Source organism: Plectropomus leopardus, chromosome 1, assembly GCF_026936395.1.
Source record: "Plectropomus leopardus strain MGB_pleo_1.0 chromosome 1, ASM2693639v1, whole genome shotgun sequence".
Lineage (NCBI taxonomy): Eukaryota > Metazoa > Chordata > Actinopteri > Perciformes > Serranidae > Plectropomus > Plectropomus leopardus.
Window position 1 is genome coordinate 11568631 of NC_142176.1, and position 21527 is coordinate 11590157.

Here is a 21527-nt window from a genome sequence, read left to right on the forward strand (position 1 = left end):
CAACTAGTTCTAGACACAATCTGAACATATCTGGATACAAGATACTAGGTTGCCACCGATTAACCAAAGACATTTGGCGCTTCAATAAACAGTCTAATCAATGAGGTGAAAAAACAAAATCAATGGAGAAAATGGGCTGACAAAGTAAAGGCTCAGCAATGGGTGTCTAAGTGGATGTCACTACAGTCACAGTCAGGCAAATGTGCTTGTTTTAATTGCACCGCTGGATCCATGAGTCACAAAAATAGCCTGTGTGTCCTTGTTATTGTATTTATACGCCATAGAGTCAGTGAGATTGCTGGACAAGATGGACCTCTGAGAGAGTGTGTAATAAAAAACAAAGGCCGACATTGATGGATGGCTGGGTCAGCATGTGGCTATGGAGAGCGGAGGTGTTGGTAACATCCAATTGAGTCTAAATGGCTCTGGGTCATAAATGGGCTAAGAGGTTAAAAGGTGGGGGGCCTTTGGTAGTGCTTTCACACGTGATAAGCCTAATATAAGCTGGACCAAAGGGGAGAGGCTGCAGAGGACAGAGCATTGCTTTTTTTTTTTAAGCAAGGCAGAAACCTTCCCAGGCCCTCTATGAGTATGTATACACTATTTATTCTTGTGATGGCACATTTCTTGCTTGATACAGCAAAAGTTATTTGCTACAATATAGCTAATATTAAACTAATATTCCTACTAATATTAAAAGTGTTTTACAGAAAGGTTATATGAACCAGAACTATACTGTAGAAACATCACTTGACCAAAACAAAAGTGCAAATGCGCACTAAAAACATTTATTTTGCAATTTATGTCTAATCTCTAAAAATTGATCATGAATATATTACAAATCATTATATGCTGTTAATTACAAATTGTGCCCTCTTTTACTAGATTAGCATTAATTATTTGGAGCTTTTTCTGACTGTGACAAAATAATTAAAATTAAAGAAAAAGGCAAGCAATTAACAGTTACTGATGAACATTTCTAGGACCTGGTGTCAAGGCCAACAACACAATTAACACCAATTTTGTTACAAATTCACACTCTGATAACCTGTCTTGCTATACAGATAGGACGACCAAGAACACTGGCTCATTCAACACCTTTTCTGTTTAGTACACACAAAAACAAACTGAGTAAATTTGTTAATATTTCACTGCGAAATGTGGTTATTGAAGTTGTTCTGTTAGCACCTTAACAGTGCACGGTGGCCAGGGCAGATCTGAACTGTGGTCAACAATTACAGTAACTATGTTGCTGTATTAGCGGTTAAATGCATGTAACACTTGGGCTGATGGAGCAGCTGAGCTGAAAACTCTTGTGTGTTTCGTTCTTGAAATGGATCAAACAGCAGGTGATACTGCTGGACAAAGTTTGATAAAAACAGGTTTTGCTTGCAGTGTCTGGTTGAGGACTCTATTCAGAGTGGTTATGGCTTTCTTTATCCAGCCAGCCTTTCCTAGTCATGTTGAAGACTGGGTGTATAGAGTTAAAGAGAGAGGATGTCCAGAACATTGTTGATGCTTACAAAGCTAGCAGAGAAGGAATGACAGACCAGAAAGGATGCAGCTGGAGTAGTTTGCGAGGCAAAAGCCCAGCTGTAGGGTGTAGACTCACAAGAGGCTTGGACAGTGACTTACAGGCACCCTTGAAGTTTCTAATAAATCATTTGGGCATATAGGAAAAGGGCATCTACCTACTGTCCTCAGCAGGGTGAAGAAATGTTGACCTGAACTGGGACATTTCTGGAAGCTCCTAAACTGGGCAGACTTCTGTCCTCTGTCCAAGACACTGTCAGCAAGGGGAGCTCTCATCTCAAATATCTCAAACAGATATGTAGATTCATAATTCATAATGTTGTAATGATGCAAAAATTCTTGTTGAAAGGGCTCTTTGCAAAATTCAGAACGTATGAGTTGTGCCTGAAAATGGAGGTGTCTGAGCCGGCAGCTAGCAGGTAACGGTGTTAACTCCATAAACACTGCTAAACAACGGCAACAGTGATTACAGAGCTTACAGTGTTAACCAGCGGGAACCAGAGGTTGGACACTACGCTTATGTGATGACACCATCTTGATAATAGTGCCAACCGCAACATGAGGGCCGAAAAGCCCAAAAAGTAATCTAAAAAGAAAAAAAAAGCTAAATTTTTAGTTATCTCGGACTTGATGCAATTTCCAATTTTCAAAATGTAAATACATTAAACTGTATGAGCTTATGAGAGACTAGCAGAAACTAAATAAAGCAATACCATGCTTTATATTTATTAATTTGTTTCTCCAAGATCAACAGAGCATGTAGAGTGAGTGGGTCTGATTCTTGCCCGTACCCCCTTGCTACACGTCATCCACCCTCCATTTCCCACCTTTCCAGTCTGTCTATGGCTATCCTATCAATAAAGACGAAAACACCCAAAAGTTACATTTAAATCTTCAAAAGAAAGTGTTTCATCTGTGCTTTTCTGACTACGCCTGTAACAAAGGTTTATGGTGTCCATACATATCTCATTATTACACAGTTTTTAGGAGACATACTGACTATTTCTGGTATATTTTGTCACTTTTACAGATCACATACTAAAATCTGCTAAAAATAACCGTGAAGCATGAATTTGGGATTCTGAATATGTAAGGGACATGCTCAAAGGGCTACATCTTCACACAGTCTAAAAGTATGTCCTCTGCTATCTAAATGAAATATATCTGAATTACTGAATTACAATTTGGCAAGACACAAAACAATCTCTAACATCAAAATGGCTTTAACAACCAGGCTGCTTTTTTTAATCTTCTCCTCCCATCCATAAAAATCCCAGCACCAAAGCATATGGATTTTTTTTGCTGGGCTAAATTGACTGAGAAGTTGTTGGGCTTGCAATATCGGCCTTCCCCACTGCAGTGTAACCATTTCTGGTGCCAAACTGATCAGCAATCTTATTCTCCAACAACTATGATAGATTGGCTCTTAATGAAACCATCTCAAAGTCATAAAACAGTAAAAGGTGGTTGGAAAGGAATAGGGTGAAAATAAAATATAAAAAAAGACACTTTGCCAGATGGAACATTTACTGGTTTTGCTGGGGACTGTGTGAAGCAGACCACTCTGTCAAGTCAAGGTTAGTCTGAGCAGTGATCAATACTTCAATCTCAATAAAACAGCTCAATATAGCTAGGGATTGATGGGAAGGAGCAAATACAAGGTGGGGAAAAGAAGGATAGAGGGAGCGACACAAATGCCAACCTTGTCATAACGTTAGCAGCACGGTAATACATTTGTCTAGCCGGAGAGGATGGAGCGCTCCCATCGTGGCAGGTAATGTGCTGAGCTATAGACAGATTACGTCGATTGCTGTCATACCTTACAGCTCCAAATCGATACCATATATGTTTGCAACCTTCAAACCAGAATAAATAAATGAAGGTAAAGACACAAACCAGCCTGATAGATGTCACACAGAGAGATAAATGGACAGATGAAGGAGCGGAGGAAGGGTGGTGAACAATTGAGAACCCTTTAGAGAACGCTCTTGCAGAGTGATGCGTTTGCTATAAAAACTGAGCAGGAAAAAGCCAAGATTCATATCACACCCATCGGTCTTAAACTGGCCACTAAGTGAGACATTCTTCCTTAACATTTGCACTGTACAGAGGCTTTAACATCACTGAATACATCACTCTGACCATCTCACTTGCTTCAGCAGGTATTGCTTCAGTGTCACTATTCATTTTTGTGCTGCAGCCTTGTAATAGTTGAGCCTCAATGTGAGAGCCAGATACTCACTTGTAGACTGTGCCCCCGTTTCCATGGCCAAGCTGCTCTTGATAGTGGATATCTTGGGCATTTATCTGCACACACAGGTATACAATAAGGCACTTAGATGTTATAACATGAGAAGACATGCAACCAGTGGATGATATGTGTAACTACCCAGGAGAGGGGGGGGTACATTGTCACTGGAGACTATAAACAAGACAAGCATTCAGGTCACTCCAAGTTCAGCAACACAAGGAGAGAAAGCAGAGGGACAGCAGGAGGAAAAGAGGAGATCAATACAACATTTGCTGTCCAAGTTATAAAAGTACATTGTGCTTGGGTGAGTGGCAGAGTAACTGATATAGAGTTAAATGATGATTTCTTTACAGTCGTTGTTCCACCAATCTTTGATAAAAATAAAAAATAAAAAGATTAAAAGAGTGCAGGGAATTCAATGTAGCCTGAGCAAACATGGCTGGTCTGAGTTTAAGTTTCCATTCATTACATCTGTAGAACTACTAAATGAGCAAAGCACTTCCTGTCTGATGATATTGTGTGGATGATTATGAAAATTAAAATAAAAATAAAATACCAACAAGAATGAATCTGAGGTTGAATTTATACTCACTGGCAAGCATGTCTACAAACAGCGAGCAATCACATAGTATCTCTTGCCAAAAATGTTTTTACATTAACATTAACATATAAAGCACTATTATAGAAGAATAATTCATTTACATTTTAATGAATCTTGAATGTAATTTTTAATTAATCTCAATTTGAAAACTGAAAAGCCATTTCATTTCCGAATATTTTATGGGTCCTATTGATATAACAGAAATTTATAATAGCAAAACTGTATTGTTCTGAAAGTTCCTGAATTTCCACAAAATATAAATAATACTCTAGGAAGGAAAATAATTTGTATTTGCAGCCAAAACAGCCAGCGTTAACAGTGTCCATGCTGCACTGGGGCACTTCATTCAACATGATGCATGAACAGTGTGTGTGGCACTTGATGATTGATATTGATATGATATCAATGTGGGGCTGCCAAAACTTATTTTGTACAGACATAAAGAGGCAGGCATCACAACATACATGTAACTATACTTGCACACAAGCAACCCCCCCCTAGTCCACCTAATTAATTTGATAACATGGTGAGAGGAGGGAGGTTAAGAGAATGAGAAGAGATGGATGAGGGGATGGAGGAGAAAACAGCTCTATTAGCTCACTGTGTTACAGGAGAAACCTGAGAGGCTACTGGCTTAATTGTCTCCCTGACATGCTAACACACTGTGTGTGCATGCGTGTGTGTGTATGAGAGAGAGAGAGAGTGAGAGAGTTTTTATATAAGAGAGAGAGGCATGGTAGTAACAGGCTTGATCCCAGGAACCCGCAGACTTCCTGCTTCCATTTAGGCCTGTCATGGTATCGACCTTTGTCAGATGATATATTGTACTTAGAAATAATTGCGATAAATTATATTATGCCACTGATATCATATAATAGTGAATTAGAATATGAAAAGATAACATACTATATATATTCATATACTTGTGTAAAATGTAATTAACACCTGGTAGTACATACAAGAACACATATATGAAATAATAGAACTTAAAAAAATGTACTCTGTATGAGACTTTATACAACATTTAACCAACGAAAACAAAAAGTGATGTCTCTTGTGACTAACAGAAAAGCTTATCGGCGCTCTGAGAACACTGCAGTTACCACCATAATGCAGCCAGTGTGCTGCCGAGAATTACAAAACACACAATCTGTATAAAATACCTACAGTTGGCATCACAGACAATCAATACAGAAGCCAAACACTGTGTTTCTAGTTAGTGTAAACCGGGTGTGAGAGACGGGGCAGTGAGATTTCAGCGGTCAATTTCTTTTGAAACGCAAAACACAGGCTCACCTGCCCATTTGTCAAGATCCTCTTCAGCTCAGCTGATGATTTTTTTAAACTGGAAAGGAACACAGCACAGGTGACGCAAGTATCACAGACATCTTTTTACTCATCTATCAACTGACTTAAGATTATTCCAGGTGGTGTATAATGCTCCTCATGCCCCAGCAAAGCTCACCTGTTGTTGGCCATGGAGTCTGGGACAGCTTGAGTGCAGTCATTGGCTGGGTTAGGTCTCGTATTAACCTGAAGGTGCACAAACACACACACAAAAACGTGAAAGGATACACACATGAACACACACAGACACACACTTAGTGGTCAAGGCCAAAAGACAGACAGACAGACAGACATATGGCCAGACCCCCTAATGAACAAGAACAAAACACAAGCTCTCAGTTCAGCCTGGAGGTTAATTGGCTTTCGCAGGAGAGAGGGGAGGCAGGCGAAGAAGAAAGAAAGAGGTGTCCACATAGAGGAGGGGGAAAGGATGACAGGCAGCAGAAGGGAATAAGAAGGGAGAGCCAAAAATATATTTGCATGGAAGTACAGCAACATGGCTTAAAACTGAAGGAAGTGAAAGACATCAAACAGATTGTTTTTTGCTTTTTGTTGAGTGGAAATGGGGAGACACGAGGGCTGAAATCAAACTGGGGACGTTGCAGTTATGAGGCAAGTTAAAGGGATTTGTCATCTATTTTCAATCAGCTTTGTATCGAAACTATGTGGGTAATATGTGTAAACAAACTGTGGTAAACCTCCCTCCATTTAACTAGTCCCTAGATATCACTCCTCCACCCCGACGAAACATCGCCTTATGACGTATATTGATGCACAACAGTGCGTTTCACCAGCTTTCGGCTGCTGCTCGGACTAGAGGCGGTACTTTCACATTTTCGCATTACTCGGCATGCATCCTGCGACTGGGGACACAAAAGAGTATACAAGCGGATCCAGAGACAGCCCCACCTCTCTCTCTATGTGTCTATGTGTCTCTCTATGTGTCTTTCAAACACAGAGCAAAACGGTAAAACTAGGCAGTGCTGATCAAAGATTTATTCACTGCCCTGCCTATTTCTCACCTAAAATGTTCTTAGAAAAACAATTTAGTGCCATGTTTAGCTGTAATAGTGAGAGTTTGTGAACAGGAAGTGGGCACTATACTGCTTTCTGTATAGTGAAAATAGAGGCTGAAAAAACTAAGCAGCGCTAATCAAATATAAACTAAGATTCTCTTCTCGAGTTGCCTGTTTTTGAACTTCAAATGTTTTCAGAAACATGTCTGAGCTTTAAGTTTAACTGTAATACAAGATAATTTGACCGGCTGGCTGCCTTTGTTTCATATGTACAAATTTGCATTATGTCACCTTCCAGCAGAAGCATTTATTGGTCCAGTGTGGCTCGCTCACCGGGGCATTCTGGTAGTTGTAGTTGCAAAAATGTCCTAAATCTCTTTTTTTCTCTGGTCATGTGCACCAATTTCAATTAATTTGTCTTTCTACTGCATAGACATCCTAGTTTTATTAAAAGGCAATCTTTCCAGCAGTGAAATACTTCTTAAAGACTTTAAAAATTTCCTGCCTCACTATAGACACTGTTCTTTACATCTTTTCCTCTGCATCTATGTTTACTCAACAGACCTCCATGCTCAACACAGATATTGTACACAAAAGAAGAGACAAGAAAAGGGTATACTAAAAATAACTTGTTTAATTGAGGTCAAAAGGCCGGTGTGTTGGGTCCACTAAAGCACAGGGATTCTCTCTTTAATTAGTGCCCAGGAAGACCTAATTTAAACAGCACACAAGACTCCCATCAGCCAATTACTTTTATATTAAAACGGGAGAAAAGAGGGGAAAGATTACCAAAGGACTTAAGGTTTTTGGGAAACATCATCTTATCAAAACAGACCTTTGACCTTAAAAATACTGACACAGTTCAGTGATTGTTACCGAAGCTCCTCAGAGGATAATTTAAATAAGGCACTCTCAGTATTTTGAGAAGGAGGGGTGATTTTATTATTGAAATGGAGATGGATATAATATGGATCATCTGGAGAGATGGAGGAGGTGTCAAGTCATTTAACCCATGGTAATTAGCAATGAGTTTCAATAGCAACATATGCCTGACATAAAATGGGAAGGTCTGAGGAAGGCCATTTGTAAATGGCAGAGGGGGGCTTGTAATGACAATTTCATGGTTGAACAATGACATCTTATTGACTTAGATTTTGCTCCAACCGACGCTGATGTTCTTCTTATCATATGGAATGAGAGCTCATAATACTCCGCAGGGGGATCAAGGATTCAGCATAACACCTTGCTTTTAAATGACTATCCTGGCATAAGAATACAAGGAAATGAGAGGCGAAGAGAGGCGAGCCCCGCTGCAGCCAGCCGTCCCCATGCATAAACATAGACGAGGAGAGAAAGAGAATGAGTGAAAGAAAAGGAGAGCCTTGACTTCAATTGACATTTCAATAAGTGGAACACAGCGTTACCAATCCATTTGCCTCAACTCTCCTCCCCTCCCCTCCCCTCTGCGTGTTCTCTGTGTAAGGCAGCTGAAACAATTATTGAGATAGGTACCTTCAGGCCATGTATGTTCCGGATCCCTGGAGTCTTGCCGGCTGAAACAGTAATTGACTAGATTGTAGAACACATCACTGGGCCATTTACAAATGTGCTGAAAAGGAATCAGTTCTTTGTAAAGGAGAAAAAAAATATGAAATGAAATGAGGGTTACTCTGAAATTAGTTGTAGACGAGAGTGATTGAGATGTTGGGCTCTTGAGACAGTTGGTGGTAGGTAGTAAGGAAAAACAGTAAGAGAAAAGAGGGGAAAAAAGAGAGAGCCAGATACTGAGTCGAAGAGAAGGAGACAATAAACTTTGCCCTTGGGGCCTGTTAGCGATTATGTATGACTTTGAGTGGTTAGAAAACTATATGAAGATATAGAAAATGTATGAAAAAAAACAGTCAAAACCAGTTTAAGAAAAAAATCCAAATGCCAGAGATTTGGGCGAGGCAAAGCCTGAACACAAGCTTGCAGTTTCAATGTCCTTGAAGCAAAAGAAATGTAGATTTATAACTGACTGTCATCACAACAACAGAATGAGCCACTGAATTTTAATGTTTTCCAGAGGCTGCATTGTTACTTCAAGCCACCAAACACTCCCATTTTCCTTTTGTTTGAACACAGCACAAGTGATTTGCCCAAATTTCTTTTAACAGCTTCTGACTACAACAGTGTGTATATCTTTATATATTAAAATTGTGCTTGTGGTTATTTGACAACACATTCATTATTAAGATGTATAGAATCTTGAAGCTCAACCAATCCATGATAAACTGTAACATGTTGCTGCGTACCTCGTGGAAAAATCTGTAGAGGGTCGGGCAGCAGTCCATTCATGCGTTGTTCATTCATTGTGTTGAAGTACTAAAGGGGAAAAGAAAGTGAAAAACAGTTGAATACGATATTGGTATCAAGTGATTATCACACATACTGGAAATTAAAAACAGAATGAATCTCTATTGTTTACAACAGCTTCAAGGTAGACGACCTCCAAGTCACGTACATAAAATGCAACGGCATGAGCAAATGCTGTCTTAATTTGTTTTTAGTAGGGGTAGACAGATATTGGTATTTCAGGGAAAATACCGACATCAATTATTAATACTTTATGAGACCAATAACTAATATTTGAAACCAATATACATTTACAATAACAATGAAAATATTTCTGTCAAAATGCAATATTTGCAATATAACAAACTCCTACAGAAAACTTTGTTTAAATGCCTTTGGCAAATGTTTAATCAAAAGTGAAACTAGGTAGCTTAGTTGGTAGAGTAGATGCCCCATGTATGGAGGTTGTGCCCTTGCCACAGCGACTGCTGGTTTGAGTCCGGCCTCTGCCCTTTGCTGCATGTCATCCCTTCTTTCTCTCCTCCTTTCACGCTACGTTTGTCCTATCAAATAAAGGCAATAAAAGCCCCCCCAAAATAACAAAAAAAAAAACTGAAACTTTCCGCATCATAAACAGCAAGTTCCCAGCAACTTCTTTTTACAAAATTCACTGAAAATTTCTATTAAAAATGAGACAGACAGACAGCTCTTTACAGCATGAAGCTGTATCTTAAAGCCACCAGACTCCATTGACAAAAATTGTAATTTTACAGAACACGGGAGTTGCTGGTAACTCTACCGTGCCTGCTAAGTATCCACGCCGGCAGATTTGGTTTATTAAAGACACTAGGAAAACAACACAGTGCATAAAATAAGCATGGCAGAAAAGTCAAATAGATTTAACCACAAACTATATAACTTTAAACGCTACAGTTATGGCTGAAAATTACAACAGGCATAAACAACTCATTACACACCAAATTGACTATTTATCACAGTGTGCAATTATTTTCCATGTGCAGTTGGTGCAAATATTTTACTATTGAGTGTTGCGTCTTGTTTTTATAATTTAAATTGTTTTTTGCTTTATTTATCTTGTATATACTTTGCTGCTGTAATAATGCAAATTTTCCCATTGTGGGACTAATACAGGATTATCTTATTTAATCATGAACATATCTCACCAACATCTGTCTATACTTTGTTTAACTGACAAAGAATTGCTTAAAAACAGATTTAAAAAATTGCAATTTGACCATGAGCTGCACTGACAAATCTTAGAGAATTACACACAGGAAAATGTTTATCTAAATGACGTCAGCATTAATCCACAGTGTTCCCAAAAATGTGAGCATGCTGTGCTGAAATCTGTTGCCGATGAGGACCAATGCCCTGTGGGCTTGTTCTGAAGGAGTGTAGCATTAACCCTTTTCTCCTCCAGGTCAACAGCTCACCAAACACTCATATCCTACAGGACTGACACATGCACACACACAGACACACAGACAAAGACACACACGCACACACACACACACACACACACACACACACACACACACTCTGGAACCTCTCAGATGCTTGCCAAGGCAATGCAATAATTGATGTTTCAGTTAACCAAACCATCTGTTAAACTGTGAGCGAGTGTGTGTGTGTGTGTGTGTGTGTGTGTGTGTGTGTAATGTGTGTTTTGTTTATGTTCCCTCCTTTTTGAGGCTTCAAACCAACAAAAATTAACAGCAAGACTGAACAAAGGCACAGTTAGACACTTTGGAAGATGTCTACGTACGTGTCTTAAGTAGTCCACATGTACATGTTTTCTTTGTGTTTCAGTTACAATACTACAAAGTCATCACTGCGATATGTAAATTTGCTCTCTCATTGTCGGGGAGGGAGGGAGGGGAGGACGATGGGACCGACTTGGATGGGAATGGATCAGAATGGCTACCCAAGTGGCACAGCTGTTATTAAAAGGCCTATTTATCACTGTCAGATCCCTCCTCGCTCCTAGCCCTCTGCTTTCGCCCTCCAGCATTTTCACTAGGCCACATCTGAACAATGGGCCTAATACCAAAAAACATGTTGTGTGTGTTGAGGGTGGGTTGGGGAGGGGGGGGTCGGGCTTCACGTACCTTTAATTTTCCGCTCAGCTAGCTTATTGATTAAGGCTGCAATTACCACCTAATCTGTAGTATGTGTGTTATTAAAAGACATTCTCCATTGTTGGCCAATAACTAAACAGTGTCCGATCCCAAATACCATCGCTCAGCCTTAAGGGACAAGAGGGAAAGCGAGAGCAGAGAGCGGGTCTCATCATCATTAGCAGACTAAGGGGAAAATGGGAGTAAGAATGGTGGAATTAGAGCCACTACCTCCAGGGGGAGCAGGGCGAGGAACGGATGAGGTCACATGTTTTTTTTAGCACCTGACACGGGCCAGTCTTTAACTTTGAACAGGGGCGTCTGTCTTTCAAGGTGTCGAACAATGATTAGAGATGCCTGGAAGACTAGTGGGTCTCACAGGAGCATGTAGCAATCAATGTTCTCAGTGATGGGGGATACTTTTCACAGTAAACGCCCTCTGCAGACTGATGTTAATTAAGTGCTGAATTTGAGCATTAATTTTGCTCAGCAACGAGGAGCATGATTTTTTTTTTGCATGGCAATGTTAAAGCAAGGATCTTGAATATCAGAAAAACACACTGTGGTGACAGTGTATTTAAAAGTCTGGTTATAAATGTATTAATTACTTACAAACACAGAAACACGAGGCAACTGTGAGAGACTTGATTGAATTATCCCACCTTTCACCTAACATGCTGGTTTCCCTTAATTCCTATTAATTTCACATAATGGCTGTCTGCTCACCTGGAATTAACAACACTGAAGCAAAAAATCCACAGAGGTCTCTACGGAGGCCAAACGGCAACCACAGCAAACAACCACAACAAAAAAATCCCCTCAATACAAATGCAAATGACTGCTGAAATGCATAACCCTTGCATAAGACATTTAAAATACTTGGCTGGTGTAAATTATATTTTAGTGAGCCCAGTATTTTCGAGGTGATCAGCAGCTTTTTGTGCACTTGCCTGTCCCATGAGAAGTAGAAAGTCATTACTAGGTTTCTGGATTTGTTTGCCAAAAATTCATTGTGGCTTTTGAAATGTGTGGACAAAGCAGTGCAGTGTTGTGGATACGAAATACTTTTGCAGTAGGTCAGGGTTGTAAATTAATATGCTACTACGACATGTCGCATCATCTGAATAAAGAATTAATGACCATTGGGACAATAAGCTGCCTTTTTACATGACAAAAACAAATAACACTGTATGTTTATTCTTCCACTAAACAAATGTACATAATATTAGTTAAAGTTAATGAAATAAAGATCATGTTCAGTGATACCTTCAAGTTAAATATTTGAGAAAATTTTCTGATGTCACACATCAATATTTGGAGCCATCAGGGACACTGATGGCTCCAGTTGTAGCTTGTAGTTATTTCAGTTGTACTGCGCTTGCTTCTCTGCTATTTAGAAATACACAGATATTCCGGCAACTATCGCTTAAAATTGGTTGTATATTATAGAAATGGCTACATGGCCAGGTGCAATATCCAAAATCTTAGGAGCTGCAGTTTCTTAAAGATTAAAAAACGGTTAAATGTGTCATGGTGCTACAGAGAGGCCTCGGTCTCATCATATTCTAGATGTAAGTGGGCATGCTTGTTTGGTACAGACCCCAGCAAAAACCACATTAGCATCATTTTTAGATATTTTTCCAGTGAAAATAAAATGCAAAAAATACCATTTCCACTAAAAGCGCAACTCATATCTAAATATCTGTCAAAAAGAAATTGCAATATGATATTTTTTGCATCCCATGCAACCCTTATGGGGAGATCATGTATTAAATTATTTTTAGTATAAAAGTGTTATGGTGTTTTCTTTGAAAACCATCTCAAATTTTGCATTCATGACAGCAGCAGTGCACCATCAAAATCTACTGTAGCAGCCCAACTCTACCTCCGAATAGGGGAGGTAGATATAGAGAAAGTCAAATATCATAATATTTTTTTAGCAAAATACCTCAATATTGATTTCGCAACATTGTTGCTGCTTTCACAAAATTTTTACACAATGATTTTTTTTTATTATAAATAATCATCAGTAATGTGGATATAATGACCAGATCAGATGATCAGAATCACTTTACTGTAACACAGCCTTTGAAAACAGGAAAAGACAACGCGTACGATATTAAGATACCCCAAATCTAAGAAGATATCTAGTTTCATAACACAATTGTGATGTTATATTGATATATTGCTCAGCCCTACTTCCAAATTAGGTTGCTTAGTGAATATTAAGATGCAATTTTAACATATAATACACAAAACAATGGTGGTAATACCAGAACACCAAGGACAGGAAAATCTTGAGACCTAATTGGTACATCTATACTGTTATTTCATCGACAGCTACTCATGCAAACAGGACAGAATCGCAAAAGAACCAAAAAACATATCAGCTGGATTTGTGAATAAAAACGCTGGCTGAGGTCAATACTTTTTCCATCCCTGTTTTCACAACGCTCATTGGCACAACAGCTGTCTATTTCTGCTTAATCACCCTGCTACCCTATGCTACTTAATGATTAAAAAGCAACCACAAGTGAATGCATGATAAAAATGGACAAAAAACAAGGAGTGTAAATTGTGCCTGTGGCTCCAGCAGCATCATTGTGAGCTGATGGGGGGTAAAAGACATCCACAGATGAAAGTAGATTTTGAACAATTCTGCAGCCCAGGGGGCCTCGCTCTTTAATGAGGCAAAACTTTAAGTACTGAATAATAAATAATAAAAATTGACAGTTCATTTAGCTTTCAGTGTACCTCGTAGAGAAACCCATTACACGCCATTACTCTTACTGTCCGTGGCATGAACAGTAAGTATGGTGGAATATGAAAATGCACTGCACTAGGTGGGGGAGCTGAACGGGTAGTGGAAGTGTGTGTATGTGTGTGTATATTGTTGGAAACTACCAATAAACAGTTTTTTTAACCTTAGGTTAAACCCAACTGGAGGAAGCAATATTGTTTCTCAATTCTTTGCAGATAAACACAATGTCAGCATAAAAGGTGAAAGCAGGAAGTCAAAATTTGTCAAATCAGGTGCCTCTTACATCACAAAACAGGAAGTGTTTTCTTAATGATCTTCTTTTCAAAAGACATAGACAGGAAAACCCTCAATCCTTTGAAAACTACGATATAAACTTTTGGTGACCACAAAAGGGACTCTATACTTCTGTGATAAGCTACTGCAGGAAAAAATTATGTAACTAAGGATTTTCTAATTGTTTTTTAAGTGATTTTTTTTGTATACCTAAAGTGGACTTATTACTGGAGCTTCAGCGTTTCATAGATAAGTTTTCATCTATTAATCACCAAATAATCTGATAACTAATTAATCTCTTTCGTTAATCTTTTAATTTAAAAAAAGGGGTCAGAATTCTCTTGATTCCAGTTTCTTAATGATAAATACTTTCAGGTTTCTTTACTCCTCTGTGACTAAGTGACTTGGGTGTGACAAAACACTTGAGACATTTGAGGACATCATCTTGTGCTTTCGGATCAACCTTTTTCTTTTTTAACCATTTTCTGATATTTTATATACCAAACTACTAATTGCTTATTCAAGAAAATAATCAGCAAATAATCAACAATTAAAATAATCGTTACTTGCAGCCCTACCTGTCACTTTTATTTTCAGCTTAGTACTTGTATTATGGGTTTTTACAAGAACAAGTGTACATACTTAAATGTCCAAAAAACACTATTTATTTCATAATTTTTATGTCTGTTCTGAGATGTTGGAAATCCAAATTTCCCTTTGGGATTAGTAAAGTTACAATCTATCGATCTATGTAGCTAGCTAGCTAGCTACTGTCTATGCTGTAACAACTGTGTTCAACGTCTTTCTGAAACACTCAGTTAAGCGCCTAAAAAGCCCAGTCGACTGCATCTCTGCACCGTCACTGCAGCTGGAGAATGACTGTGGCGGAGTATAGCGGCACTTTCTACCATGAAAAATCACCAATAAAAGCTTCTACACCAAATTGTCCCAATCAGACAAGTTTCAGGGCGAACATGATCCGAAATCAAGGAAAAACTAATAACATAGGCAACCTAGATTACATTTCCCTGATGTTAGCATGTCGCTACAGTGTTGACGACATAATATTAACACCATCTGATATCAGCTTGTAGCCAAAGTAGGAAACAAGAAAGAAAGAAGTGAGAGAGAGTATCTGCAACAGTCTGAAGGTTGAGGTTTGTGCTCACAGGGATTACTTTTACATACACTTAGTTCATTATTTTAAACTTTGGCAAAGTTTAATATGAACATCTGACATTGCACAATGATATACTTTACAGAAAATAAAAAGCATTATAGATCCCCACTAGGCCACTTTCATGCTAGCTAGAAGAGTAAAAACTCAAGCTGACAATTGGAGTTGTATGTGCCAAAGTTTTAAGATGTCTGTCTGAAAGTTTTTACACTATGAAAACATTTGCTCTTTTATTGTGTTGCACAGAACACTCAAAAAAATGCAGTGTCCTGGTTACTCTTTCCAGTCATGTAAAGCTTGTTTCATCTCTATATCCGAAAAATTGCAAATTTCCCCCAGGAGGGTTAACGGTCTTCAAATCATTCTACGTTCTTAGATACTTGGATTGGAAACACTGCACAAAACAAAAAAAACTAAAATGAAAAATTAAGATGTTCAGAGATGCAGTGGAGGTTGCATGTAGACAGAAATTACCTGAATATGTCGAGCGTTCATTAGAATGAATTTCTAATAAAGAAAAGCACATTCGTAAAAACTGCTACAACATGCACATAAAACCAAAAAAAATACAATTAACTTATTGTACCCACTTTGTGGGATGGATGTGTGGCATCAATCATTTATATACTCACATAGGACAACATGGCTTTGAGTTCTTCGTCACTTCTTACAGTGATTCTGTCCCCAACCTCGTCTTCATCTAGAAAAAAACAAAACAAAAACACGGCACATCTTTGACTTTGAATTGTAAAACCTATTGAACTAAATAATAATCAAACAATCAAAGCTATAAACATAGACTGCATTCAAAATACATTCAAGTAACTCAATCAACACTGAACACCAATACTTTTTCCATTATGAAGCAGCTGTTTTTAATGTTCATACTTCTGCCTTGAAATGACAAAAATAAAACAACTAAAGAGGTTGTTGCTTTTGTCAGCATTTCTTGATTACTTCAAAAGCCAGGCACCGACCACAGTATGCTCACCTGTTATATTCATCAAGTTGTTTAAATAAATGCTGATTGATCACAAGCATCTTTACAAGCTATTTTGCATTAATGCTGCTTAAAAGCTATTCAATCTATCAATGTTGCACATAAGATTATTGTATGTTCAGCAAAATAAAAAGCAAGGGATAAAATAATTAGTTTCATCTTGTTTATTAGGACAATAAGCAATCTTAAAGACAGCATAATTTATATTATTTTCATTAAAAAGTGTGTTTACATGGACATGAGTAACCTGTTTATGATTGGGTATTTGGAGTATCATGTTTATGTGTTTAAGCATATAAAAACCCTATTACATTTATGTGAAACCCAAATATGTTGGCTGGAGTACTCTTAGAGAATTGCATGTATATGCAGAATACAAACACCATGATTTCTCTGTGCCAGCATGAACACCATATCCGGAATATGATCATAACCAGGATAAGCCTCAGGAAAAAAGGTGGTGCTGCTCTGCGGCTGACACACACGAGAGTTACTTAACTCAACTCAAGTCAATCTTGTGCCCCTGTATTTTCTATGGATGCAGTCCTTGTGAAGTGGCCCATTAAATGTCCATTTGTCCATTCTGTGTACACCGACCTTAGCCTGTAGAGGGGCTGTAGCTCAAGAGATTCCTTCAACTCTGCACTTAATATTAACTTAAACTGACTTGAATTAACTTAATGTCCTCCTTATCAAATTTCTGGTGTTGGTATGATGATTTGTATTTATTTTTTTAATCATATGTTGTTGTTGTGAGTTATGCTCATTTGTACCAAGTAAATTCCCCTTGGGGCATAAAGGTTTTCATTCATTTATTCATAAACGGGTCATTCATGTTCATTGCACCACACTGGTTAATTAATTCTTTTTTTCTGCCTTCTCTACATACACTAGCCATGAACATCTAACCATACAGTACATATGGCTTCCATACAGTTGTAGGTAGAGATTTCGATGTTTGATATTAAGTTAGTAAATTATAAGACTACGGTTCTGTTTTACAAATTATTATTACTAGGGATCGACCAATTAGTTTTTTAGGTTGGATACCTATACTGATTATTAAGAGTTAATGAGAGTGATAACCAATATTTGGATCCAATAAGAATTTACAATATAAATGAAAACCTTTCTGTTGAAATTTAGAATTTGGGATATCACAAAATCTAACACAAAACTTTGTTTAAATTCCTTAAGCAATTTTTTATTCAAAAGTGAAAATTTCAACATCAAATAGAGCAAGTTCCCAGCAACTTTTTTATTTATAAAGTTCGGTGAAAATTTAAATAAAAAATGAATAAATAAATTAAAAAAATCTCCCTGAGGTTTTACAAAGTAAAAGTTCCTCCCATGCTGACACCTTCTTTGCAGACTGGCTACTGGTGTTGGTTTAGTGAAATACAAACCCTTTTTAATTAATTAATTTTTTTGACAATCCTTAAAAGAAAATGCCAATACAGATGAGTGGCAAACTGCAAAATATTGGCCCTGCTAATCAGCTAAGTTGATAATCTGTAGACCCCTAATTATAACCAAGGAGAAAAACACTATAAATCACTCAGAGGGTTTAATTATAGAAGACTTCAAGGCTGTAAAGAGCTGAAAATCTCTGTGATGTTTTATAGACCAAGCTGGGGAATGAATATTGTGGTTATCCCTCAGTAAAGCAGAAAAGTAAAGCAAGTGTGAAACAGACACTTACATTCAAATGCAGTGACAGTGGCTTCAGGCATGACATCTCTGATCGCGACCTGAATAACAAGGACAATAATAAAAACCGGAGTTTAACACTGTGTACAAATTAAGGAGGAGAGACAGACCTGAATAGATTCACATCATGAATGTGTAAGGTGGGCTTACAGTGTTAGTGTGTCGTCGGCCTCGAGTACAGAAAAATTAAGTGTCAAACAGCTGCTTTCAACTGAGAAATCCTAACATTACAGGAAACAGGAGTGACAGTTAGCTAGCTCTGTAGCATTTTGAAGACTCACCAGCAGGTCATTGAAGTTCAAAAGAGATGGACAGTCCACGGCCGAGTCCATGTCCCCTAAAGGTGTCTTTATACGGATCACTATCGCCTCGGTGTCCATCGCGCAGACGTTATTTAAGTCGAGTATGAGCATAAAGAGGCAGCGTTAAGCCTCATAATATCACTTGGCCGGCTGTCTAAGCTAACGAGCTAATTTCCTGCAGTGGTTTGCTAACGACACATGCTAGCATCCTGCTCAGTACAGACACTTTTCTCAAGTGATGCGGAGATTTAGAAACGTTATCCGTTGTGTCCGGTCAGCCGTCCCGTCATTACCGCATGAAAAGTTTAGCTTTAGCTGCAAATATGTTTCTGCCCGCTGTCCGACGCAAAGTTTTACACTGTGTTATCTGACATTTTTAGCCATGAAGCTAGTTTTAAGGGAAACACAACTGCTCCAACAGCGTTTCCGAATCAACATCCGCTCAGGGAGTTTCAAAATAAAAGACCTCCATCCCTGTATACACTCAAAATAATGCTTTCTTTATATATAATGAGGTCACGAGGTCAGGCGTGAACTATGGCAGTGAACTACGATGACAAAATGTATTTTAAATATTTTAAATCACGTTATACACATGCCAATATTTACAGTATAGTCACATTCCAATAAGTTGAATTGAAAGTAAGTTTAAGGTTTTTTTTTAATAAATGGTAAATGGACTATACTTGTATAGCGCTTTTCTGGTCTTATTGACCGCTCAAAGCACTTTCACACTACATGTCACATTCACCCATTCACACACTGGTGGCCGAGGCTACCATACAAGGTGCCACCTGCTACTCAGTAATCATTCACACACACTCACACTCTGATGACGCAGCATCAGGAGCAATTTGGGGTTCAGTATCTTGCCCAAGGATACTTTGACATGTTGTCCAGAGGAGCTGGGGATCGAACTGCTGACCTTCCGATTAGAGGACGACCCACTCTACCTCTGAGCCACAGCCGCCGAGTATAATAATAATAATAATAATAATAATAATAATAATAATAATAATAATAATAATAATAATAATAATAATAATAATAATAATAATAAAAAATTATACGTTTGTTGTTTTGAAATGTGTCATGTTTTTAGCTGTCCGTGGTCTCGGTCTGCATTATTGAGTGGGTGATTGGTAATGTAACTGATTATGAATCGCTTACCCTGCATCATGCTCATCGTTAATAATTTTTTCAGCACTGCAGATTTTTTTTAGAAAATACATGTGACTATAAATTTTGGAATTTGTTCAGGCATTTCTTTTTATACTGATTATTTTTGTCTAGACCGGGATTTGTCTCTGGACTGTAGTTGCTATTCACATCTTTTGTGAATAGCAACTACAGTCAGACCATAGACTGTATTATAAAGTCAGCACTACCAGTGGTGAAAATGACCAAGGGATTGTGCTTAATTTATCAAATTAGGCGGGTAGCTGGGGTGTTATTTTGTGTTTTTTTTCACTCAGTGCTTAAGTGAGGTTAAAATATCCAGGATACGTAATATTTCCTTGAGCCTCCCTGAGTGACTGAGGGGAAATGCATGATCCTTCCTTTACCATAAATTACCATATTTCACAGTTTATGGCTGAGAAAAATTGTGTGATTTGGAAGATTTTTAAAGAAAACATGCCTTTCAAACCCACACACAGGTTTTCAGGTCTGAGGGTAGGGATGACAGACTGTAAATAAAGATGGATGACGCGCCCCCTCTTACCCCAATAATGCTTAAGTGAGGTTAAAATATCTGGGATATGGATGCTATCATTGTGTGCTGGTGAAGTCATTTGAAACCATCTGTTCAGTGGCGATATGCCAAGCCCCCAGGAAATGTGTCAGGCTCTGATGCAAATTCTATACAGTGGCTAGTCTAAAAAAGCTGCAATTCAAGCCAGCAGCAGAAAACAACAAACTTACGGAAAGAGAAGAACACAAACTGACTTTTTGGAATGTGACTATACTGTGAATATTGGTCTGTGTGTAACATGATTACCTTGAAAGTGGAATATTTAAATCACACTTTTTTGTGTCATTGTTACAATTATTCACTCCTGACAAAATCAACATGTCATCCTTATGATAAGAGAGAAATATAATAAAATATAATATAAAGGAGTTAGACTGAAAGGCTTTGTAAAGAACAGTTCATGAAGGCAACAGTGGGTGAGACACTATGTCTGTGCACAACTCAGCCTTTTATACTGAACTGAAAGTATTGAACACTCCATCAAAACAGATTATTACCACCTTGGACTGCTTTTGCTGTACATGACATTGATGTGAGATCAAGTTTGATAAAAGCACACAATTTTGAGCATACAATAGCTTTCTGGGGGTGTAAGGGGTGGGTATCTCATGGGTAAATATTCTTTTCATAATTGACCTTAGTTCACTATTGTAAATATTAAATCAATGTTTGAATATTGAATGAATGGTCCTCACTTTCGCGGAATCTTACAGCTGTAGAAATGAAAAACTGACAAAACACTGGAGCTAAACTCATATAAACAAACAGGCGGTGTACAGGAGTGTGTGCCCTCATGACCATGGCTTTTCAAGTATTCAAAGAGGTGTTGTACCTCTTTCACTCTACATTAACACGGCATTAGTATTTAAATGTTTCCACTAGGCATGAGTCATTAGTGTATAATTGAATGTAAAACAAACGGGCACTTAAAACTGTTGTTGATTACGGCCTTATGATTGAAGAGCCGCATCAGTCTCCCTGCCCGCTCACCGGAGAGCTCTGATTGCAGTTCCAAGAACAAGACATTGATCCCTGGGCAAAATGAAGTCTCTTTTTCTGTTAATTTACAGCACTCTGCTCACAGGGCTGATACTCAAGTCTGTTGACCGGGGTTGACCGGAGTTCTGTGTAATGATAAGAATTTGTTATATCTTGTTCTGTGTCCCCACGGCTCAGGTCTGGACATATGGCACTTAACAAAAAAAAAGAAAAGACAATAACAAGATAAGATGAGATGTGCACTGTGCCAGCCATTGCAGCAGATTGAGTTTCACTAGATGATAGAACAAAAGTGTCCACCTCTGGTTTCTTAGGCTTGCATATATTGCAAA

General features: G+C 38.2%; 1 protein-coding gene across 1 annotated transcript in view; it reads right to left on the reverse strand.

Moving 5' to 3' along the window:
- map2k5 (mitogen-activated protein kinase kinase 5) overlaps nt 1-18893 on the reverse strand; it is a 74553-nt gene extending 55660 nt beyond the window's left edge. The window contains exons 1-8 of the mRNA XM_042491776.2: nt 18423-18893; nt 18134-18182; nt 16064-16131; nt 9043-9112; nt 8261-8301; nt 5851-5918; nt 5682-5730; nt 3776-3840 (exon numbers count right to left, since the gene is read on the reverse strand). Of these exons, the coding sequence (XP_042347710.1) occupies nt 3776-3840; nt 5682-5730; nt 5851-5918; nt 8261-8301; nt 9043-9112; nt 16064-16131; nt 18134-18182; nt 18423-18554 (542 nt within the window). The 5' untranslated portion in view covers nt 18555-18893. The remainder of the gene's footprint in view (nt 1-3775; nt 3841-5681; nt 5731-5850; nt 5919-8260; nt 8302-9042; nt 9113-16063; nt 16132-18133; nt 18183-18422) is intronic.
- Between the last annotated feature and the right edge of the window lie 2634 nt (nt 18894-21527).